Source organism: Frieseomelitta varia, unplaced genomic scaffold (assembly GCF_011392965.1).
Source record: "Frieseomelitta varia isolate USP_RPSP 00005682 unplaced genomic scaffold, Fvar_1.2 scaffold_182, whole genome shotgun sequence".
In the NCBI taxonomy this organism is placed as follows: Eukaryota; Metazoa; Arthropoda; class Insecta; order Hymenoptera; family Apidae; genus Frieseomelitta; species Frieseomelitta varia.
In genome coordinates this window covers 1,671,602-1,697,248 of record NW_025109550.1, presented here as the reverse complement: position 1 = coordinate 1,697,248, position 25,647 = coordinate 1,671,602, and the positions used below count along the sequence as shown (strand labels likewise).

The window sequence follows — 25,647 nt, the reverse complement described above, 5'->3', positions numbered from 1 at the left end:
ACAAAAAAAAAAAAAAAAACTTTCTATTCCCCTTTTGTAAAACAATGATGATTTTGAAGTAAAAGAAGGATTTTAATTTAAATTTAAATTAAAAAAAAAAAAAAAACCGATATCAATCATCTTTCAACTTTCGAGATTGCTCGATCATAAGGCGCCAAGTATCAACGTGACATGTTTTTCGTTCAGAATCAATGAATTTCAACGCTGCGAAAATTTTTCAATAGCCATCCCTTTGATGTTCGACGTGTTTCTTCAATCAAAAAATGTCTCAGAATTTCTAAAACCCCGACAGAAATTGAACTTGAACGCTTCCGAAGGGAACGATGTCAGTCTGTTCGGTATGTAATTGAATCAAGGAAGTTAGTCAAAGGCTAACCAGCGTCCAATTAAAGCAGTAAAAATCGGACGTCAAACATGGCCGACGGGTGTCCTCTCAATTACGCATTCTCATTCGACGAACGACGAGACAAAATGGTCGGCGTGTCCTTAGATAAATTGTGAGATACCATTTACGGAAGCGACGATTACGAGACCGCTGATCATTGTGTGTCCGAGCGCCGTCACGCGTTCGCCGCGGAATTAAGCGAATCATTATCGTCGTGTCAGGTTCATTACGGAGAGGCCACGTATCGGAGGACACGGCCGGTTGTTTCCTCTTTTTCGATGGATGAAGGCGTAGTTCCGTCTCCGTTGAACGGGGACGAAAATAGACCGAGAGGACGTTCGGCGATCAAGCCGGACGCGAAAATTGTTTAACTCGCTCTCTCATAAATTATTTAACGTGCTACCTGTATCGAGTTTGATAGTCGTTTCCGATAATAATACCGTGCCGCGGACACACGAGAGAAGAAAAATTGCCCGCGTCAGGCTACCGGCCGACGTGCTTCCAAAGCCACAAATTTCTTTTCTCGTCTCGTCGACGATTCTACGCGCTAATCTGAAGAGTCGAATCGCAGACTTAGTCGTCAGAGATCTTTGAAATTCAATTTCTTGGCCACGATGATTTTTAAAATACTAGAACTACCAGAGTGGTCAAAACCAATTATAATTTTGTAGAACAGCGTATTTTTAAAAATTTATAATTAAATATAAAATTAAATATAAAATATACAAATGAAAGCTTGTACAGAGTGCAAAGAAAAGTTTGTTCGTGGCTATCATAGATGAATTCTACACCTTCGATGAAAATACATCTAAAAAAACCTGTCACAAAATAGATTTTGGCATTAAATTTCAATTCTTTTTTTTTTTGTCATTGTATTCTACTCATTACGAAAACTTTTCCAAAGAACCTAATAATTCTCTTGAGAAATGGCAAAAAAGTTTCTTAATCATTTGTGAGTCCTAACAACGACTTTATGGTTGGACGCCTATGAATGTCTTTATTGCGTAATGTTTATATTTCGAATAATGTTAACAGTTTGTTTTATCAGTTGGTTATTTAGACACATTGATGCTACAGCTATGACAAATCAAATGTTAGTGAAACCTGATACGAAAATTAACGTAAAATAAACGTCCGTACATGCAAAACCATAAAGTCGCTGTTAGAACGCACGCCTCCGCAGTGTTAAATGGTTAAGAAACTTTTTCCCATTTATGATCTCATGGAAAAATTTTACCTTAAAAGTGAATATGAGTAGAATACAACGCAAGAAAATAAAATTTTTTGACCTTGAAATTCAAAATCATAATTTTGCGGCAGATTCTTTACACGTATTTCCGTCAAATCGAATCGTGATAGAATTCATTTACAACAACTTCGGACAACTGTACACTTATTATAAAGTTTCTCTATTTTATTGACTTCAGTGTTGGAAATTTTACGCTTCAACCGTCGACAGTTCTAACTGTTAAAACAAAACTCGCTTTTCCGATTTCTTCGTTCCACAACCAAATTTCACCAGACGCGCGAATCTTTTGCCAAATCATCGCGATCTCACCGGCGATGTTTCGCCGCGTGCTATTTCACTTCTCGATCCAGATAACGGCGGCCTTATTGCAGAGTCAATCATAATTGCCGATCTTTTTTCAATTCCGCCGGCCTATCCGCATTAGCATGCGTATCGGATGAACACGTCTGCCAAAACAATCGCGGATCCGCAGATTCTTGCTTCAGATAGGGCGGAGGGTGGACGAGAGACATCGTAAAATCACTGAAATTCCATGTTTATTCAATATGCCGGGATTCTGCTCGCCGGTCTTATCTGCAACAAGACGATTGGCCTCCCTCTCCGGACGATACGACGATGCTCGAGCAATTCTGCGACGATAAGCCCTACGATCTCCGCGTGTGTGTTTTTCCCTCCCTACCTACGACGTCAGTTACATCGGACCGAATTGATACCCGGTAGGAATAAATTTCGAGAAAATTTTGGAACAAAAGTTCGAACTCCACCGTATCGATCTTCCTCCGTTTAACGATCCCAGTGCGAGGAGTAAGTTTCCTTCTCCCGGAGAGCAAGATCACTCTCTCAACACCGCTGTCGAGTCTATTTACGACGCTACCGGAAGAAACGCCGTATAATACGGCATAATTGAATATTATTTTCCAACAAATATCACGCGAGGCTTTTAAGACGTTGACTCCGAAAGGCGGAGGGATAACAAGTGGCTAAGTGGCTTAACTCTTTCTTTCCCCCTCTTTCTTTATTTTCTTTCCTCTCTCCCTCCCACCAATGGAAACCTGCGAAGCTTCTCTAACGCGGACACGTTCATAATTTCAGGGTGCGACGGTGAATCGGACGAAGGCGGGAGCAAAAGGCGACGGAGCAGGACTAACTTTAATAGCTGGCAACTGGAGGAATTGGAACGGGCATTTCTCTCGAGTCATTATCCTGATGTGTTTATGCGAGAAGCTCTGGCTGTGAGACTCGAGCTGAAAGAGAGCCGCGTAGCCGTGAGTATATCTCGTTGGGCGACTTTTACAAACTTAACGCTGCTCGAGCATCATCCGCCAGGGGATAATCCCCTGCGAGAGGAACGGGGCATAAAAGGCGGCCGGTTCTCGCAGGAGAAAGAAACCGAGCTGATCCGAAAGATCCGGCGAACGACGTTATTAAACCTCGCGATCAGGCGGGTGGGGGGACAGATTATTCAGGAATTCGCGTGAGTGCAAATGGTGGCAATTTAACGTCAACTTAAGTACACAAATTAAGATTAAATACGTTCTTCTCGTAGAGAGAGAGAGAGAGAGAACATAGTCTTCTTACATTTCTTATTTTATTAACCTTTGAATTTGCAACTTCGTCCTCGTAATAATATAACTCGAAAATTTTCAATTGATCTTTGACGTTCGTTTTTGAAAGAAGAAAAGGAGAAGAAAGAAAGAAGCGAGAAGAATGCGCTTTTATTGCGATCTGATTTCACGTTCGGCGTAGCATTATCTGGCGTCCCAGATCGGTTGTACCGATAGGCGGCAATTTATAGCGAGTTCGCCGTCATTTTTCGAGGGTTGATGCCCGACAGACGACGTGGGGGTGGTTTGATCTCGGTGCCCGTCGGCCCTCGGAGCTACTCTCCCGGGGGTAGTTAGTCCATCTGCTCGATTCTGAGTGCGGTTACCTTAGACAGAGAGCCATGTCCCGGTCGAATGTGTCGGGGGGTAGTTAACTGAGGAAGATCTATCTCGGGGCCGGAGCTCTGTGTCCATTTGAACAACTGAACCGAACTGTCGTGTCGTTTCTTTCGTCGTGCTGTTCGCGCTAACTGTAAGAAGAGGAAGTTCTGTAATCGGGTAGCTGAAAGTATAATAATAATAATCAAAGCGCGACGTGTTTTAAAATTAAAATGGAACAACTATTAGGATAAGGTTTCAACAGGAAGAGAGGGTTGCAATTCGTAGATCTCCGAGATGTCATTCGGAACGATGAATGGCGCGTGCACAGCGAAGGAACGTTTCATGCTCGAGGGCAATTCGTCAGTCGGCAGGAAATCGATTTCGCGGGAAAATACTCTTTCCTTCTTTTTTCTTCTATTTTTTTAATGTTATCGCCAGATGGAGAGAAAGGGGGATTTTAACGCGTAACGCTTGTATCTCGCGTGTCGTGGAATAAAATGAAATAAGGTAAAACGATATCATTCTCTTAATTTATTCTTCCGGAAGCTAGCGATCCCCGGGATAAATTGGCCAACCACGCGAATCATTTCAAAGACGTACGTGTATTTTTTTTTTTTTTTTTTATGACCGCTGCTTGTTTCTCAAATAATTAGCGGAGGTTTCGCTTCTAATTGACGGACCATATTTCTCAAAACCATCCACGCGGTGTTCCCTCGTCCTACACGTTCCGTTGCAGCGAATTTTTGCCATTACGATTCGAGAGGAGAAAGCAGATTTTCTTTCTTATAACTTATCGATTGAGTTCAATTTGTAGACGAATTTAGATTTCATTGAGAATTTTTCTAAAGTACGAGTACCATTCTGCTAGTTGGTTTGCGTTTGTTCGTATGTTCCGCGACAAGAGTGCGGAAAGATTCGCGATACCCCTTTGCATCTGACACCGATGGTAACCTTCTGTGGGACCAACGAAGGGTGGACCCTCAATTTCACGGCTCATCGGGTACGAAGCTACCCTCGTGTCCCCCTCAATGAGATATTTATATTTATGCGCTTAGACACGCTTCGTGTGCCGCCTACTAACACAGTGTTCTTTAAATAATCAATCCTATCTCATCTTCTCTCCCGAATTGCACAGTAACACGTCGTCCGCCGACAAATTTTTGTTTCTGCGAACTTTAAACTTCGCGCAATTATCTTAAACACGTCTCAGACGTCTCGTTTTAAATTTATCTTTCGTGAAATAATGACAATTGATTCACATCGAAATATTTATATTATGTACAAATAGACAGCGAAGGGCATAATTGTACCAATAGCAATGAAAAATTGTGAATCATTTAAGAGGTCGATGCAAAGGAAAAATTTTAATCTCCAAGACCAGTCGATTCAGTCAGAAGAAAATTTTTTTTAACGTTTTTATATATGTTTCAATTTTTACAATTTTCGAGAGAAACGTGTCTTCAGTTTCCCACTCGCCGCGTGACGGTCAGAATCATTTTTAAAATGAACAAATTCAGTATTGTCAAAGTACAGGCCTCATACTTTGAAACGAGACACGGTTATACAATTCTCTTTTCCTTTTTACGAAGTTATATCAGTTGAAATTATCGACAATATTTCATTGTCATTGGCAGAGTTATCCTCTTCACTGTGTATAATACAGGGTGGTTATTGAAAAACTGAAGGGTGGTTTGAAACGGTGGTCACTTGAGGGATTGATGTTGTTTTAAAAGTCCATTAATTATATTTCCAAATAAAATAATGAAAAATTAAAAAGCACGTGTTTGTAAAAGTTATTGTTTTGTAATATTATTTTTGTTTTCTATCATTCAGTCTTTCAGTTACCACCTTGTACAAATTTTTATTATGTAGAAATATAGTCTATATTCTACGTGCAATAGAAGGATAGACGAGCGACACGCGAAACCAGGCGTTGAAATCACCGGGCGCGAAAACCCTCGCGAAAACACGATTCGATCGCTTAGCTGAACCGGAGTCTATCCCCTTCGCGGGGCGAAATGTCGAGTCGACCTTGGTGACAGGGGCGATCCGGAGATAACCCAGGCTGGTGGTGACACGATGTCACGATGCAGCCGGTGCGTCTTCTCGAAGGGACTGTCCTCAGATTAGATAGTCGATGCCCACGCTAGATAACCCGCGCGGATGCTACATAGTCCGGGCTTTTAAAAGATATTGTCACTGCTAGATAAACCGACGACACAGCAGTTGCCGGCATCGGCAACTGGAAACCGAGAACAGCAGCAGCAGAGAGAGAGAGAGAAAGAGAGAGAGAGGGACCCACGTCGGTTCACACGTGGGTATGGCCTTTCGGGAAGAAAGGGTGCCTCTTCGAAAGCAACCGGTATCTTGCTCGATCGCGACAAGTTCATTAGTCGTCTCGTGCGAACACGAGGCTGAATTTCGCGACTTTAAACGCAAAGCAGTTTCCTCTGCTCGAAGCGAACGAGTCCCGATACTCGAAATGTTTCTTATGTCGCTCGTGTGCTTCGAGCGAGAATAATTTAATAATTTACCTGCGATGTTGAACATTCTTTCCGTGCCGCGAACAACTTAATTTAAAGTTTCGTCGCAGTCGTTGTTCCTCCAATCGGCCCGATCGGTGTCTTCGAAAATCAATTATTTGTTGAGACTACAAGATGCTAACGAAAGCTTCTTGAAATTCTGACAGGAAAGAAAATTGGGTCGGTGCCATTCTCTCGTCCTGTTTATGCTTCGACGTCGTTCGACGATTTTATGGTATCATTATCATATTTATTCAAAAACTTTCGTACAAGTTGACTTCCTTGTACACATACACACACACTCTCTCTTTCTCTCTTCGTCCTCGACGCGAGGATGGAAGATCGCTGCTGCTTAAAAATCAATTACACACGAACGGCCAATGATTTTCTCTCTTTTTCAATGTTTACGACGTCGTGTCAGAACTGGTCCTCGTGATGATCCACTTTGTTAGGGTTGTCCGATGATTAGCGGATTTTAATGAACATTCAAAAATTTTCCAAGGCCTTTCAGCGAAAAAGAGAGAGATAATTAAAAGTATCTCCATTTTATCTCTAAAGTGAGAATTGAATTGCACGTCTCGGAGCTCTGCGTGTTTTCTTTGTAAATTTCTATCGCACTTGGAACAATAAAGGAAGCGAGAAGCGAGAACGTCGGAACGATCTTGATGGAGATGTTCATCGGTTAAAAAATAATTCACCTCAGCTTGCCTCCGTCCAAGGTTAATGAATAGTACTTTGTAATAAATGTTTTTTATGGTTTTCATTCGTTGTTTCATCGGCGTAAATTCAGAACTCACGACCCGTTCTACGTTTCGTGGATGCAAATAAACCGGGCGAGCAGAATACTAATTACGATTACCACAGTGTCAGGGTAATTGTTGCAATGTAAAATTTCTTCTTCTCGTTATCGTTGTTATTGTCATTTTCATAGATCGAAAATTCAAAATTAGCTACTATTCCAATATTCCTCTAACCTGAAATATCTTTGAGAGACATTCTAATCGGTGATTTTCCTTTTGAATGAAATTTATTCCTAGATAAACGCAGAAGAATATATTACGATGATAAAACGATTAGCTTAACATACACGCGTGAAGAATGTTCCCATCAGCGTGTTCCCCGAGATACATAAATCAAATTGAGAATATTTTAAACTAATTACTCTCGAATTAGATATCCGTGGGACGTGAAGACTCTCATATTTTTTCTCTGAATTTTCCAGAATATTCACGTCTCAAGGCGGAATCTCTTTACGTTTTACGAACGCTTCCCTCTGGAGAAGCGACGCGGTCGTAAATTCACGACTAGGAGAGGAAAAAAAAGATGTTACACGTTTAGCGTCGGTCGTAGCACGTAGTAATCGATGGAGCAGCTTGTTAGCGGTTATCAGTCGGCGATAATTTTTTAAACGTACGGGGGTAGTAACGAGTCTCTTGCTCGTCGACTTAATGCGGAACAGCTGTAAGTCGTTCTCCCCTCGATACGAGTGAAAATCGGAACATCTGTAGCGCAAGGAGATACGGAGAAATCTCGTCTACCATTTTTCTGTTTGTTTCTTTTCCTTTTTTTTTTTTTTTTTTTTTTTTTTTTTNTTTTTGTTTTCAATTTCGTTGCAAACTCAAACCTAAAAGATCAGAAACTATATTTACTCTCGTAGATTGCATTATGAAACTTGTCGGCGTTGGAGCGAACGAATCTCTACGAGAAGAATGTATGCAGATCGTAGACAATGGTTTATCTGAGGTTACGCGACAACTCGGCCAATTAACGTCGTTCGTTATTTCCGCCAATGATGACGATGAACTCGGCGACTGTTTGACATTTTATCGCAGCCACGCTTGCCGTGTCTCCTTTCTCTACGACGTATCAATAACATCGTAAAATATGCTCAAAGCTCGGAAATTTCAACGCCTCCTGCGATTCCTGCGACTTTCGAGCTGTACAGCGATTTTTCGTTGCTCCGGGCAACTGAACTGCAGAATGTCACCCGCTCTCCAGTTTCCGAGATAACACGCGCCCCGCTCTCGAGCAAAGTTTCATCGAGCCGCGGCACGAAAAATGGCCAGCTGCGCGTGCAGCAATCCGATCTCTGCTCCGATTGAATCTCGTTTTCGTGGAGGAACAAAAAGAAAGGGAAGAAATGCGGGGAAAGTCGCAGAGAGGCGCACGTGACGTGCGAGGCGGATAGTTCGAGGGGCTGGCGGGGGTGTATTGATCTGTGGCTCGCGTGAGAACACAGCGCCACATACCGGACGGTAGCCGCAACTAATGTCTTCATCCTTTTCAACCACCTTTTCAACCACCCTCCTCCCTCCGCCCGCCTCTTTCCGTGTTTTCTTTCTCCCGCTTTCTCGGTCGCCGCGCCGGGCGAAATCCGCACGACGGCTTTAAATCGTGCTTTACGCCGCGAGCGTTCACGCGAGCAAAGGGTTGAAACTCGCCATGAATCAAGACACCCCAGGGGGTCGTTGGTTCCTCCGCGCGGGCTGCCCACCTTTCGTGTAATTTCGATATTTAACCGTTGTGACCGCTCCACGCTTGGACGTGCTTTTAATTACCCCGAGATAAAATGGATAAAGCTGCAGTCGACGCGGTGAAATACGCACTGCGCCTACGTAGTTCCGCCACCCCTCTTTTCACCCTTTGATCGTCGCGGCATTCCCCGAAACGTTTCCACGCGACAACGACTTCAAAACGCATCGCGTTCTCTCCGCCACCTGACAAATTAATTGAAATCGAGTTGGAATTCGTATTCGGAGAATTCGTGAGTGGCATTGAGAAATTTTGGCTGGCTTGCTTGCAGGTATGGTTCCAGAACAGAAGGGCAAAATGGAGGAAGAAAGAGCACACGAAGAAGGGGCCGGGAAGGCCGGCGCACAACGCTCATCCTCAGAGTTGCAGCGGCGAACCGATTCCACCCGAGGAGCTGAGGAGGAAGGAGAGGGAGAGGCGGCAGAAAAAATTGCTGAAAGCTCTTGAACGACAGCAGAGGAAATTGGCGGCGAAGGTAAACCTAGCGCGAGCTACCATCTTTCTGACATTACCTTGCAAATGTGTAACAAACTACACAGGCAGGTTCGATTGATCGTAATCTCCGAGATTCATATTCGTTTCTAGCATCTGATTCTAAAATCCTTGGAACTTAATCTAATTTAATTTATACTGCCACGTTTAATTCGTAATTAATTCGTCTGTTAAAAACGAATCTTATTATCCGCCGACATCACATTCGACGACGTTTCCTTTCAATTCAAACTTGCATTAACTTCCGCATTAATGGATTCGATGTTCGGTCAATTTCATCAAAGTTCATGTGGAAGTTTAGACGTTAAGAACGTGAAGAAATTTACTCGTCGCGATACGAAACGGACGCTGAGAAAAGGAAAGAATTCGCGACGTCTCGATTTCAGGGTATCACGGTGGACCTGTCGACGCTTCGCGCCGAATGGGAGTCTCGGAGCGCCGCGGCGTCCAGCGGGAACTCGCTGAACGGCAGCCTGGGAAGCTCGTTCAACCACTTGGCGAACAACAACGAGAGCAGCAGCGTGTCGGGCTCCGGTAACGACGCGAACGAGGAGATCGACGTGGTGGGTGGACTGGACTCGTGCAGCGAGAGCGGCAGCGAGAGAGTCGACTCGGTCGCCGACGGTTCCATCGACGGCGAGTGTTACCAGAGGCTAGCGAACAGCAGCAACGAGCCGAACGATCCACGAAGATCGGTGAACCAGGTGCCGGGTAGCCTGCAGAGTCCCAACTCCAGCCTGAATCTCGATCACCTGAGCCATCATCAGCAGGGGATCCATCACTGGGGCCTGAGCCTTCTGGAGAGAAGGAGGGAGCTGGTGAACATGAACAGCGCGGGCGGACCGCGTCAGACGACGAACAACGGCGGCAACCCGGGAAGAACGTCCGTCAAGCAGCAGACCAGCGAGGATGAGGTGCAGAGCGGTAGCATAGACCTGTCGGTGAAAGGGAGGGAGGAGAGGAAGAGGCTGAACCCGTTCTCCATCGACAGTCTCCTGGGTAATAACAGAACCAGCACCCCCGGAATCCACAACGAATACAGAGCCTCGACGCCGACCCTGTCGAACGGCAGGGAGTCGAGCAGCCCCACGTCGCCAATCTCCGTGCCCACTTCGCCCTCCACCACGTAGTGAGCCAGGAGGAAGTCGGGTCCCTTCCAGTCGAAGGGTGGATTGTCCGGTGGAAACAAACGACGTGAGTTTCGGTGTTAGACAACGAAGCGACGGGCCAGTTTCGCGTGGACATTATATCGAGAACAACGAGAAGATTTAGAAAGGTTAGGGAGACACACACACACACACACAGACACACATACACACACATACTTAGGATAGAATCCTGTTTACTCGCGATAGCGAGCCTGAAGCTTGCGCGTTTCTTCGAGGACTTGCCCGCGAGGTCTCGCGATCGATCGATCGTGAAAGGATCGTCCTTTGGACGAAGGGTGATTATTCGAACGGTGATTACTCGCTTCGCAAACGAGTTCCAGCGTGACTGTTTTCTCGACGATCGTGCAGCCGACAAGAGACGAGTTTTTTTCCTTCGACTGAATAACAAAAAAAAAAAAAAAAAAAGAAAAAAAGAAAAGCTTATATCAGTTTCGACATATCTGCATCGAGTGCGTGAGTGACGTTGACGTCTGTCCAGCGTGTTCGACTTTCTTCTTTGTCCTGCGTGTTCGGGTGTGGAGATCGAGACGAGAATGTGCAATAAAACGAGGATTAATAAATACTCTTGCCCACTCTTTTTTTTTTTTTTTTTTTTTTTTTTTTTTTTGTTTCACTCTGGAACGTGTCGTTCTAGAATAACGATACGACGTGAGGGGATGAGAGGTAGAGGGTTAGCAAGGATGCGTGTGCGAGAGAACGACAGACTGCGCGTGTATTTAATGTAAATAGCTCGAAGTATGGACGATTCCGTTTTATTTAATTGATCGTAGCCGATACCCCCGGTGTTCGTCGAGTCGCGGATATTATTTAAAGCAATAGAAATTTCGCCTGGCACGCGTGTATATAACATAGAAATTCAAGAGGAGAAGTTTTAGGCAGCGCGCGAACGATGCTGAGAATTAAGGAAAGCGGTACAAAGCTCTGAATTACAGGATGTATCTCCTCTTCTTCTTTTCTTTTTTTTTTTTTTTTTGTTTTGTGTGTTATACGCGGATACATTGTATGAGAGTGAGAGAAAGAGAGAAAATGAGAGAGAGATATCGAAAATCGATAAAAGATAAGAAGAGGAGAAGAGAGAAGCAGAGAGAGAGAGAGAGAGAGAGAGAGAGAGAGAGACAGAGAGACAGAGATGTTACGAGATGCCATAAAATCTGGGATGCGAGACAGTATCTACCGTATATTCATTTCAAATATATTAATTTATTCTCAACACTATACATAGTGCGATGAATCTATGAATCCATCGTCCGATCATCCTTCTTCCTGTGCGCTGTTCGTCGTCAATTCGTGTAGAAGGTAAGTGCCAATGATCGTTTCGAGAATAGAAATCTGACGAGACGAGAAAATTGAAGAGATACAGTTCTTCAGAACTTTATTATTCGATCGTCATAATTGTCGCAGATGAAATTTAATTTTGAGAAACTGGCGAGATCAAAGTTTAATTATAAAATTCTTTTGCATTGTGCTTCACAAAGGTCGCACGTACATTCCGTACACCGTGGATACGAACGGCGACAGACTCGAGGAAGTTAATGGGACTTGCAACGAACATGAACAGCGAAATTGTACGTACGTAAGTGCATTGTTAAATTTATTTCGTAATTTACATCGACGCATCGATAAAGTGAACAAAAGAGTTAGAACGCACTCCCCGTATATTTGTATAAATTTGTCGCGTTTATAAATTTACTTATACACGAGCTGTTCGTCATGTTGGCGAACATGTTGGCGCAACTCGGAACATCATATATATATATATATATATATGTAGAATTATATTTAATTACGTTTAAAGATTCATCAACGTGAAAGCAAGATACGGTATTGTTTATTAAACAAAACGGCAGAAATTAATTGGAATGAAACCGAATGAATCCTGATAACTTAATTAGCGTAACTTTAGCTCGACCGGTTGGCGCGCGAATTGCACAATTTTCGTGGATTTCGGCCGGGAGGGGTGGAAGGGTAAAATGAAAAGCAACAGAAAATCGTGAAAGCCGAATAGAAAGTTTCCATTAAAATAAATCACGTCAGATTCTCGCGTCTCTCTCGTTAACTCTTCTTCATTGTCTGAGATTGTTACGATTTTCCTTAATTTCGTTCCGTGAAATACTCCCTTTTTTTCCTTTTTCACTCTTTTCTTTTTCATTTTTTATTTTTATTTTTTATTTTTTTTTTTTTTTGCTTCGCAACTTTATGCTCATTATTTTTAAACTGCACGATATTTACAGCGCCACGGCGAGGCGAGAAAAATATTTCCCGATGCGCGGCGCGTCTCTAAACTGCAATGAAACACGATGAAAAATACGGTTTATACGGTGTGATAAAATGCGAGGGCGGGAAACTAAAAGAGACGGCTTCGTAGCGTTTATAAATTCGCGGAATAGGAAGAATAATGGAGCCATAGGCGTCCTCGTAAAACAAATACCACGGGGTCGCCGTATGAATTCGCGTATGAATATGCATAGAAAATGATATATCAACTTTCCGTCGTCGTATATCAAATTTACATACAAAGCGCGATCTGTTAATTTTATATATGGCACTTTATTCCAGATTACTTTCCGCCAATTTTTTGCTCTGTCTCCCTCTCTACGTTCTTCCTTTCCTACCTGTTTTCTTCTCTGCCGTTTTCCTTTTTTCCTTTTTTTTTTCTTTTTTCCTATATATTTCTTTCCCCCCGTTCCGCTGATTTTTGCCTCGCGGCACGGAATTCGGTGTGAAAATTTCAAGCTAACCGCGATGCAATTATTATTCACGAGAAAAACGGATATGTGTTTAACGCTTTCGGTCGCCAACCGCGCCCACCCACCCCCCGCGGAGTCGATTACAAGGGGCCAGATTTTTTAATAAATATTTATGAATTTAATTCGCTAACTTTCGATTGGAGCAATCGCCATCCACGGTTCGCCCCATCGTGATGGAATATAAAACTGATAATACGCGCGTAGGCTGACTCTGTTCGTTTCAAAGATTCAGGTTCAGAATTGCTCGTGACCGTGACGAGTGATTTTGCATCGCGAAAGCCTAGTAGCTGATTAAATAAATTACGCTTGATTTAAGTGAAAAAAACTTCTCGTTCAGATTTCGCGTCTTGTTTTTATGCCACGTTTTTATCGATCGATGTTTTGCGCCAATGTTTTATTAATCATTTCATACCCACCGAGCGGAAATTATTTGTTCCGAGGTTCTTCGAGAATCTGATACGATTGGAACCGGTCTCGTGTGTGCTCTGTTTAACGATATTCAGCGATCCTTTCGTTAATCCTTTCATAGCTCGTGAACAACAATAATCACGCGCCTTACTTAGAAACCTCCGCGTCATTACAGAAAGAAAAGAAGAAAATAGCACGTTTCACGGTTCTGCTAATTATTTTTTAATCCTCGGGCAGGAACGTTACGTACGTTTCATTTGGAAAAACACAGCGAGGCATTATTACACTTGGAGAATTAACAGCAGCATTCCTTCAATTTTCTTCTCATTACTTTCCACCTTGGAAATAAAACGGACACCTTTAATAAATTCTTTAGAGATAATTTTATCGCATTTAATTTTAATTACATTTAATCGGAGGAAAATTCTAAGAAAATTGAATCGAAAATTCCACAAAAATTGTTCCGGCGAGTGTAGTAATAACGTAATCACGATATTATTTTCTCCTCGCATTCCTTCAAGTTTCTATTATTTCCTAAACAGAAAGTGTAATTCTTATATATATGTATATGAGCACACGCGCAATTAATCAACAACACCGACTAATAAATCACTCCAGGATCTTTCCAACCTAACCTTTCTCTCTCTCTCTCTCTCTCTCTCTCTCTCTCTCTCAGTTTCAAGCATCGCCACGCTCGCCAAACCGTTTATTCTAATCGAACTAAAAAGCTAGCCGCTGTAATGAATAAATCTCTCTCACCATCCGCAGAAATTCTTCAACAGAGTGATAACGATAATGACAATCCTCGCGTGACGTACGAGTGTGGCCTATTGTCCGACTCCTGGCGTTCCCATTCTACTTCCGCTTATTTATTCGCCGTCTCTCGCGAGGCGCTCGAATCGAAGAAAAGCAAAAATCCACAAAACGAGACGTAAATCGGAAGACATTGTCTCGGTTCACCGTCTCGGTCGTGGCGATAACGTCTCAAAGAGAGAGAGAGAGAGAGAGAGAGAGAAGAGAGAGAGATCTCGTTCCCTTGCTCATTGCGCGGCGTCGATGAAACGAGACTTATTCTCGGCGTCGATAATGATGTTATTGTGATTGGTAAAACACGCAGACAAACAAAGCTGATAGGCGGCGAACGCGAAACAATTAACGAAACGATTGTTGCCGCGGCGCGTTCGGGGTTGATTGGCAGAACGTCTCTCTCTGAACGTGGTCGTGCAACATTCGCGCTCGTAATCTCGAGCAATTCACGGGGCAATTAGCGGGGGATTATGAGCTGTCGATTGTGTCACGGAATGTGAATTCGACGGTTTGTACCGTCGCGAATTCATTAAGACGGGTTGCTTCGGTGACAGCCAATTTCGGAACAGGATACCGATACGAGAATTCGATGGAAATTCAATCGAAGACCTGTAGAGAGAAGTAGACGAGCGCGGCTTCAAACTCGACAATTTCAATTATTTTTGGTTGCGAAACGAGTATAATTGTTCGATCAATGCGGCGATGTTCGAAATAGACCGATTTCCCTCGTCGAGAGACGAAGCGTTAAATGTACCTATAATCGATAATCAGTCAAACGTAAACTTAGGAGCGGAAAATTAAATTTAGATTAGCTTCAGAAGGATTTAGAAGAAGGATTTAAGTTAGGTTGAGAATGAAAATCGAGTAGCTCGGATCATCTTACATTGTTCGAAAATGTTCGTGATTTAAGAAGGAAAGGAACGGTAGGCGGGTATCGTCTGTGTCCAGGCGATGTATGCAACCGCAGGGATTGGTTGAAAAACTCGATTCGCAGCCGGTTTCGTGGAAGCGTGGACACTTGTTGAAGGCAGGATTCATTCTTCGTTAAAATTGCAGGCGAAAGAGCGGTAGAATAATAATGATATAGTCTTGACTCACGCGCTGTCGTCGTCGCGTGGCGAACAATGACTGGCGTATAAATCATAGACGAGGCTCGACGATTGCGTGTGTTGTTATTATCGTTCGCGAACAATTTGTACACAACACAGAGTGTGCACTGTTGGCCGCTGGAAAAATCTGCCCCGTTGAAGGCTCGCTTCGTACCGTGAGAATTAATAGCGTCTCATTAATTTTATAGCCGGGCAAGGGCGAAATCGTAGACGGCGAGAAAATGTTCCAAGTGACTGAATTCGCAGTAAGGAAAGGATTTTTTAGTCGGTTTTTTTTTTTTTCTTTATATCGATTAAGTTCGTGAGAAGGTCAGTCGTCAATCCTCGAACAAAACTAATCGACTTATCGATCGAACGTTGCTGAGAATTGAATTTTCACATTCAATTCTCAGCAACGTTTTATCGGGTGTTTCTCGTGTTTTGTTCGTCGATGATTCTATCGCTCTCTGTGTCTAATGAAAACCATTTCAATTAATTCGAGATTAATTCTAAGAATAAGAAATCAAGGCTCTCTTGTATGATCCTTTCGTTGGTTCCACTCACTTGTACTTTGGCCTTCTCAGTAACAATCTTTTATTCATAATGCCCGTTCCTATTAACGTTGGATACGAACGTGGTCATTTGGAGCTGTTCATTCATGTACCGTGTAATTACAAGTGTGTTTCGGTTGATATTGTTAATTTATGCACGAAGCTAGAAACCAACTCTTCTAATCACTCTGTCTGACGTACCTATCAATTTTCAAACTCAAACCCAAGTCTCAAGGTAATCAAGTAAGAAAGCGGCATGAAGATGAAGAAAAATGAATTCGTCGAAGTTGAAATTTCAAAAAACAAAAGAAAGAAAGAAAAGAAAAAAGAAAATGGAAGGGAGAAAGAAACTTCGAACCACGATGAAAAAATTCGTAGGGCAAAAGCTTGGATTGGGTTGGCTCGGGAAGATCCTCGGTCTCTCCCCGAGTTGATTAAACGATACACATGCCCCCATGCTTTCTTTCCATAAATATTCACCGATTCAAGGTTCCTCGGAACGCGCGTAATTTCACGAAGGCTCCAGCCGGCACTTCACCGCGAGTGCCCGGCAATTTCAGCATTTAATGGGACGTTGAAGCGCGATTTCTTAATTAGCCCCCATTGCGCACGGTCCCTTTTTACGTTACGACGTTACGTCCGAACGAAGGGAGGAAAGAGGGGGCGAGAAGCTTCCTCGGTGCTAAAGAGATAACTCCTCTCTCGTGGTAATTGCTTAGGAATACGTAACATGAATATGGACAGTGGTTGTTAATGGTCGTAGATCGTGGAATACGAAACAATTAGCAATTGTTGTAACTTGTAACGCGTACGTGAAACGGGGTCATCGTGTTAACTAATTACTAGTTAATCGTACGGCCAAGTATGCTTCTGTTTCTCCGTTTCTCTGCCAGGCCCAAGTCCCTGTCCACGGTCACGAACATAATTAACCACGCCGCCGTCGCGCCACGGACGTTCTCAAATTTTACGTCTCTGTGAGCCCGTGTATGGAACGTTAAGCAGAGCTGACTTGCTTCGTGACGTGCAAAGTGACTATCATTTCCTGAATTAAAACGATATCATCGGCGCGTTTGTTTCTACGAAAAAAAAAAAAGAAAACGAGAAGGCTAAGGTCAGCGGCGGAGTAATTCTGAAGAAACTCTGCCTCAGTGTTATTAAACAAAATAGGACTAACAAACAAGAAAGTAACATCGGTTGTGATTTGAAAACAAAAATTCTAAACGCAGAAATCTGTGTCGCAACTGGTACAATGTCTAACGTAACCTGGCCTGATTCCATCGTGCTCGACGAATCTAGTTTATTCTGTTCGTCAAAAACTGCGCACGTTCATGAATAAAAATATTTCGTACACTGAGACTGAGTTCGTCCAACTCTTACTATCTCTTCGTCGATCTAACACAGATATCTTGGCCAATATGAGATCTCGTTTAACGCGAGAAATCAGTCGAGGAAGACACCACGTGTACCTTCCTCCATTGAACGCTTTCCACTGACGTTTAACGCGGAATATGTACGAAACGAAGCGAGTTGTCAAATCGAGAGTACTATCGATCGTATCGGGGCGATGTTCAAACTAAACTCGACTAACAACGGCCGATTAACAGGTTGAAAAGCGAGACGAGTTCGGCGTGGCTGTTCAGAAGCGAGAACACCGGCCGATAACGGTTAATAATATCGATACGGTTTACGCTATTGAAAATAATGACGAGAGGCGGGTGGCGAGGCGAGGCGCGGCGCGATCCGATCGACAATGAAGGCGTCTTTCCTAACGAAGCGATCGAGGATCCCATAAATCCTCGGATTATTAATACCTGGCAGTCTCGGTGCGTGAATCCGGCAGGTGGTTGGCTGGCCTCTAATCGCGATCCGGGAATAATTTACACTCGTACCGCTCGGAAGCCATCGGAATCCTTAACGGCTATTTGCCTTATTTTCGCGCGGTTCCGACGAGAGATGAGGGAGAGCACCAGGTGACGGCCAACGACAACGTGGTGGCGTCGTCGATCTACGATTTTTAATTAGAGCAACTCGATCTCGAGATACCGACGTCGGTATCGATCTTTCGTCGAATATCTATTTTCAAAGATCGATCCTGATCGCTGGTGAAAGAAGTTGCAGACGGATGATTGACAGTTTAGAATCTGTTTATATTTGTATTTGACCCGTGTAAGTTAGCATTAGGAAGTGTTATTAATTAAAATGATTCGATATTGCTGTCGTATCGGTTTTTCATTAAATATATACCTTTGAAGATCGAAAAAAATTGTGTGATTGACAATTTAAATTTATATTTAAACTGCGTAAGTTGTTCTTTTCATTTTAGAAGCTACTGTTACATTAGAAGGTTCTATCAATTACGAATATTAAATCAATGAAAAATTCTTCATCAAGCTTCAATTCTTTCAGCTTTCGTTTCGTCAACGATGAAAGAGTTTTCAAATCAAACACGTGAGTCTCGCATTGGAGATATTCTACTTCATAAGTATTCTTCTCGAGAAAATTATGTAAACACTTGGAACTGATACCTAGTTCTTTTCCAAGTCTCGTCATTCGAACGATGCCAACGGCTCTTTTAATTCCTCTTAAAAAAATACACGAGTCGATCGATCTCGCGTATCCAACTTTCGAATGTCCAACTGCTTGGACTTTGTCAAAGCACGCTGGTGGTTCTAGCCAGATAAATGAACCTGATTAATCACAATCAATGAGCACTTCCGGCTGCATGGAGCATTACAAATACACCTCGATACGTTTCGCTCGTTCAAAGCTTTAAGCACCGGCCGAACAGAGAAACCGATAATCTGATTCTCTCCGGTTCGAACGTTCGACGTTATAATTCAATCTTCGCGACAGTTTAATCCTCGTTCGGGCCCGTTCCGCCAAGCGATTGCGGATCCACGAGATCCAAAGATCGATTCTAAACGAACAGAGTCAAGAGGCGGATGGAAAGAAAGGATCGTCCACACCGAATCCTCGGCTCAGACTTTTCTTTTTCCTTTGATCTCGCGCACAGTCCGCGAATGGATATTTTAAAATTTGTCGCATAAATCGTTATTAATCACAAGATATACTTTACACTAAGTATCCTGTAGCAGAACTAAAGATAAAATAAATTGGAAAAAATAGTAACTTTAAAAGACGACGAAATAAATTGGAAAAATAGAAATTTCGAAACTTGGCTTGGTATTAGTTTTAGCATTGGAAAGATAGAAATTTTAAAATTCATGTTATCTGTTTTTTTTTTTTAGAAAATTCCAAAAAAAAGTCACTTAGTTATTTGACAATTATGGTAATATTGGTCACGTAATTAAAGCTGATATTGGCTATTCTACGATTAAACAATTGAATGTCTTTGATTTGACGTTTATTAGTATATCGTGATATTACGATATTAATATAATTGCAAATATGTGATAATACGAAGTGTTACAAATATAAAATTGACGTAATATATAATTAATAATTGCGCACAAGTCAGTCGTATTACGTCATTATGACGCACGTCACAAAGAGCTCGCACTATTTGCGTCGTTTATAATACAATTTAATTGATAACACAACAAAGCGGGATTCACGCTGTCCTCCTGAGTCAGCGGTGGAACGGTCGAGAACTGGGGAGATCACGGATGAACGTTCGCGGACAAGGTGTAAGCCGATCGAGTCCGATCCAATAGATCAGGCGGCAGATTCCTTGCCAGTTATTACAAGAGGTCGGAGGTCGATCGCTCGCATAAACCATTTAGCCCCGATCGACTATCGATACCGATATTTCCCAGAGGTATCGGCTATCTCCTCGCCTCGATCTTCCTGGGTCCGACAAGGCCCAGCTTTCTTTGCCCTCCCCTCCCCCTCCCCCCTCGTATATTTTCTGTCTCTTTCCTCGGCGAGTTCGAGACGACGACCCCACCCACGAAACGGACCAGATTGAACACTTGGGCTGGGCCTTCTTCTTTTCTTCGCTCACGACGTGTGCTTGGACTGCGCTGTCGGTATTGCTAGCGATGGCCGAGGTAATTTGGAATTAATTGGCGGAGATGCCAATTGTTGATATCTCGTGAGTTTCATAGGATAGACATTTTGTATTATAGGATTAGGTTCGTTTCAAGATTCGAGTTCACGGTGGTATATAATTCGGAAGTCATTAGCAATTAGCTCCGTGAATAAGAATGTAAAAGACAACGACTATGTGTCAGCGTATGTGGTTGGAAGATTATTTATTTATTTATTTTTTTCGCATGTTGGGCGTATCAATTACCTACGTACATACGTCTGGGTAATAAAATTGAGAAAAATTTGGTAAAAATTGACGTCGATCAATTCGACGTTATCGTGAGAGATTTCAATCATTAAGTTAACTCTTTCAGTGCCGATCGAAGAAGTTGTACTTAAGCGAAAAATACCGAGTCAAATTGACAAAATATATATATATATAAGAATTCCGTAAAAACATGACAATTACAAAATTTGGAGGAAAGAAATTCAAAAAATTGAAAAACGAGTACGTCGAGGGACTGAGTTAACGTAGCCAAAAAAACGATACGCTTTTCGGCACCGCGAGGGTTAATAAACGCTCGGTAGTCGCTCGACCTCCGCCGGATATTCTATTTCGTCCGCGATAACGAAGATGAAAATCGAAGCGGCAGACTGCTTCCGCAACTTGGAAAAACAATCGCGCGCTTGGCGCGATAAAATCTGGCGCGATGGCTCGACGCAACCGTGAAACCACACACGCGAGAGCGCTAGCCAACGATATGATCGTCTCGCGTACGTACGTACACGAGGAACGATCGAGAATCGATTTGGCAGAAAAGTGAATTCAAACGAGCCGCCTGTGGGGTCCCGATCCCCTTCGTTCCCTGGACGCGCGCGCACACACACACACACACACACACACACGAACGAGTCAAGGTAAAAAGAAAGAGGGAGAAGAGAGTCGACGTCGAGTTCCCGGTCCGCTGGCACGGATATCTGGCATCTTGGCCGAAAGTTTCCTAATAAAATTTGTTCCCGCCAGTTAAGCCCGTTGCCAAAAGCGCCTATTAATTTTTTATCTGGGATCTTCGCTTCCACCGGGTCCAGGATATCTCGTAGCGTCGTCGTAGCTTTTCAATATGGTTGACGACGGCCATAAAACGTCGCGGTCCAGGTTGGCTTGAGATGACGACGCGTCTCTCTTCCCTCTCTCTCTTTCTCTCTCCGTTATGCATGTACATACATACGTACGTGCATAAATCGATACACACAGGGCGGAGTGTGCAGAGCGGAGGGTAGTGTGTGCTCGAGAAACCTTGTATTAAGTCGTTGTTCGCGCAACGCGGGATAAGTTCTCGCTCGATCGCCCGTTCCACGAACTCCTCTCCGAATCGGTTCCGTCGGAGAGGATCCTCAGCCAATTTCACCCGACACCTGCTAATTCTTAAGTGTTTCGCTTTCGTGGAATGGCTACCGGTCGAGAAAGAATCGCGCTAATGGTCGAGAGCTAAATGATGCGCTTCCGCTGATCCGTCGAGCATCACGGATTGTTAGTAATTCTCGGCGGTGAATACGATTCTCGACGATATTTCCGAGAACCGGGCTCCTCGTGGCTGGACAGAGGGTGATAGCGGAGCATTTTCTTTTTTTTTTTTTTGGTAAATTCATTTCGCGGAATCGGAGAAAAAAATCTAGGTTTAACTTGTTTCATTTAATTTGTAAACTTTTTGATTCAACTCAGATTCTAATTCCACTTGTCTTTTCTCTAATTCACTAATTCTTTTTTGAAATTTTCAGTTTGCCAACCGAACGCGATAAAGATCGAATAAACTTACGGTGAAGCTCTCGGAGAAATTTATTTACGACACGGCGTTTGAGTAAATACGTTTGGTACGATCGAGTTTGAAAGGCAGACGCGGAGGAACCGGCCTGGTGTCAATGGATGCCACCAAATATCTGGTTTACCCACACAGGTCGTCGACAGGTTGGCCCTGAATGAATTAATTTTTCTGCGAAAACCGATACTTGTCCGCTCGGTTTCTCGCGCCGATAGGGATCTGTTGCTGATAGTCACGCACATCTCGTTTCGGACACGACGGCGACTAATTTATTTCCCGAGTCCGTTTCCGAGGGCGGCGCGGCTCGCGAGCGAGCCAGCAGTAACCTGCAACGTCTGGACCCTCAAACGAATCGATTCTTAATTCTCAATTGAGAGAAATTTTGAAATTTCACGTTAGCTCAAACTCTTGAAATCATATCTTTCGTGAAATTTAGGAATTTGAAATCTTTCTCGATTAAAATAACGAAAAGGAAAAAGAAAAGACACGCGCGAGATTGATTTTAATAGAATCACGTGTACGAGTGATCGAGGAGGAAGGGAAGAAAGGAAGAGGTCTGGCTCCGATTCTTTCTCTCTCTCTCTCTCTCTCTCTCTCTCTCGGTCAACGTTCTTAAACAATCGGCTCTGTTCGCGGCAATATTGTCGATAAGTATCTCAAGACGGTTCTCTCTCGGAGCCGTGAGCTACGATCTACGTAGTGGTATGTGGTACTTTGATGGCGGCCAGCCAGAAGTAAATCTAAGGTTTACGAGGCAGTACCGCCTCTTACTAGCACCTCCTCGAGCACTCCCCAAAGTTTCCACGGGGGTGTGTAGTGTGTCTGCCTGCCAAAGAAAGAAAGAAAGAAAGAAAGGAGGAAAGGTGAGTTGCGCCGCTCATAATTCTCATAATAAATCGCCTGGAACAACCGACGCCCGCTCCATATACAAAAGGAATCGCCGATCTTAGAGGAGGATCGGGGCAATATGGATCGGGGCCGACAATAGATCGCCGCTGATCGCGAAACAATCGTTGTTGAGAAACGTTGTAATAACTTCGCCTTCCTCGCAGTTGCTTTGAAGCAACCGCTGAAACCAGCCCTCGAGATCCGAGATTCATTAATTTCCTCGATCGTGCAACGCAGTTGACGCTTCTCTCGATTGGGAGAGTTCTTCTCTCAATTGATTCTTACGTTACGTTCACGGCCGTAGAGCGACTGGAGGAACTCTCTGTCGAGGAAACGAAAGGATTAACTCTTAATTCGGTCGCGAAACTGAAAAAACGACGTTCGCACTTCGGGTGAACTTGAAGGAGGGATTTGATCGAGTCGAGCCGCAGATTCCTGCTGATTCTCGGTGTGTCGTGATAAATTGCTCGCGTTAAAGGGGGAGGGACCCCGACTCGGCCTGGGTCCCTCTCAATGTAGGTCGCGAACGTTCCCTCCAAATTATAGCTCCGATATTTCTGCTCGATACACATTGTAACACCCTTGGCCGGCGATCTTTTTCAAGCCGAGAGCCACGAAGCTCCCATGAAGCCAGCGGCCACGTCGAACCGCGAGCTGGACCGTGGTATAGTGGTGAAGCGCGTGGTCATAGGGCTCGATAATATAGTTATTACCGGCCGGGGGCCCCCTCCGGGCCAGAAGAAAGCGACGAACCCCGCATTAAAAACCAATTTTTGGCCCCGAAAAAAGCTGCGCCGTTGCTGGTAATAACAGGCCTGGTAATCTATAGTAGGTTTTCTGTCCCGGCCTGAGGACCGACCCACCTTCCCCCTCCCCCCTTTAACCTACAACGCAACCCCCTTTCTCTCTCTCTCTCTCTCTCTCTCTTTCTCTTTTTGCTCTCCTTCGTCTTCGAGAGAAGCCTGGCTCTCGGGATAATCGAACAAATTGGAGCTCCAGCCTCCGCCAGGACGACTTTTTTTCAATTAAAAAGGGCCCCGATGCGTCCAACAGCTGTCGGCTAGCTAAGAGACGCGCTGTCTCTTTCTCTCTTTCTTTTTCGCTCGCTTCCTTGAGAAATTGGACCTCGTTGAAATATTCTACCGCCGGGGTACGTTGCATCGCGAAGGTTAGCTGGCTTCCGTCCCGCTCGTGGAACAAGCATTTTGTTTCTTTTTTTTGTGTTTTCTTTTTTTTTTTTTTTTGTACCTTTTACCTGCGGATCGTGTTCATCATTCGTTTTGCATTGTGAATGAACCTCTTTGCAGATCAAATTCACTCTCTTGCGAATCAATTTTGTTTTCTCAAGCTATGATGAAAATAATCTTCGATGGAAAGTTAGCGTTGCGAAATGAAAATTTTACTGCACGTGTGTAATAGTATTTAGTCTTTGAAATACTTATTTAAAAAACTAAAAATGTTTATACACACATATGTAGATTCATCTATATCACCTGGCGCGGTAGTTTCATATTCACGTAATTAATTATGACAATCTGTGAGAGCGATAGTTGCAGCAGAATGATTAATAACGTCCATTAAATTAAATTCACGGTTCGAAGGACCATTGTTCATTACTTCACTTTTTGAATCACCCACAAGGTGAATCTGACTTGCGAAAGAGCGAATTTAATTTGCCAAGGGGTGAATATGATCTGCAAAAGGGCACTAACAAAATCTGTAATAACGTGTGGTTGGCGCCGACGGAAAAAAAAATTGTGCGAACAAAAATATCGAGATGAGGTTTGAGAAGGAAAGTACAAAAATTTAAAAAAAAAAAAAAGAAAAAAATGACAATTACAAAATTTAAAAAAGAAATAAAGGAAAAACGAATGTATGTATCGTTGTTGTTCGTTATTACAAGAGTTAAGATTGCGTTCAAAAAAAAAAGAAGAGGGTTAAGATTGTGTTCGAAAAATGAAAAAAAGAAAAATGTGACTTTCCTTGTGAATGTACACACGTACACACACACGCGACACACAAACGCACACACACACACACGTAGAGAACGAGCGTTCTCGTAACGCAGTTGGATGGCTCGTAATGTGACGCTTTGAAAAGTGCCGCTTTAAAAGATGAATGTATAGCGGCGGCCTTCGTCCTCGTCCCGTGGCCCTTTTCTTTATTTGCGCGGCGAGTTTTTCGGAGCTTTGAAAGAAAGCCGGAGCGAAGCGCGCAACTCGCGCGTCCGACACTCTCTCGGCCCTTTCTCCTCTCTTTCTTCGTCGTCTTCCTTTGGCTAATTATCGTGACGGCGATACTGGAGAATGGCGATTCAGTGTCTCTCTCTCTTTTTCCACGAAACTGGCAGAGAGAGAGAGAGAGAGAGAGAGAGAGAGAAAGAGAGAGAGAGAGAGAGAGAGAGAGAGAGAGAGAGAGAGAGAGAGAGAAAATGAAGCTTTTCTGCGGTGTTGTGCACTCGCGTGCAATTGATGGGTATCTTTCGGTGAATGCGTTGTGTTAAGTGGCTGAAATCGTCGAGTTTGTCGAGCAGAACACGAGGGGAATGTTCGTATTGACGAACACGGCAGTTTGTATTTAGATACATAAATAATCAAGACAGATATCCAACGTTGAAAAAAATGCAATCGGTCTTTCGAGAAACAACAATTTCATCCGAATTATATCGTTCCTTGTGATTATACTTTTTAATCACAACGTCGATCAATAATTCTTAAGCATCGTAAACCCTAGCTTACGATGCTCATTCCGTTGATACTGTAGTATCAGTTACTTCCACTTGAACACGTGTAAACAGACTATTTTTCTGCCTCTGAACGTCAAAACAAAAACAAGATAATTCATCAGAGAATAGACGTCAGGTTGTTCGTATAAAATAAATCGGAGGTAAATCGATTCTCACCGTAATAGCTGTGAATACAGAAAGAATGACGCCGGTATACGTCAACCGACGTAATTTTCGTAATTACGAGACGTTAATGGTAATTAACGTTTAATAATAATTACGGACTCGTAATTAATATAACGACTACGAATTTCGAAGCAATTCCGCTAACTGCTAATTAAGGGCAGCG

The 25,647-nt window shown here is 43.3% G+C and overlaps 1 protein-coding gene across 2 annotated transcripts in view; it reads left to right on the top strand.

The window, feature by feature from the left end:
• LOC122538897 (pituitary homeobox 1-like) overlaps positions 1–11,489 on the top strand; it is a 47,365-nt gene extending 35,876 nt beyond the window's left edge. For both annotated transcript variants that reach the window (XM_043673390.1, XM_043673391.1), the window contains 3 exons: positions 2,727–2,899; positions 8,885–9,088; positions 9,492–11,489. In XM_043673390.1, coding sequence (XP_043529325.1) covers positions 2,727–2,899; positions 8,885–9,088; positions 9,492–10,235 — 1,121 coding nt within the window. In that variant the 3' untranslated portion in view covers positions 10,236–11,489. The remainder of the gene's footprint in view (positions 1–2,726; positions 2,900–8,884; positions 9,089–9,491) is intronic.
• The last annotated feature ends 14,158 nt before the right edge of the window (positions 11,490–25,647 follow it).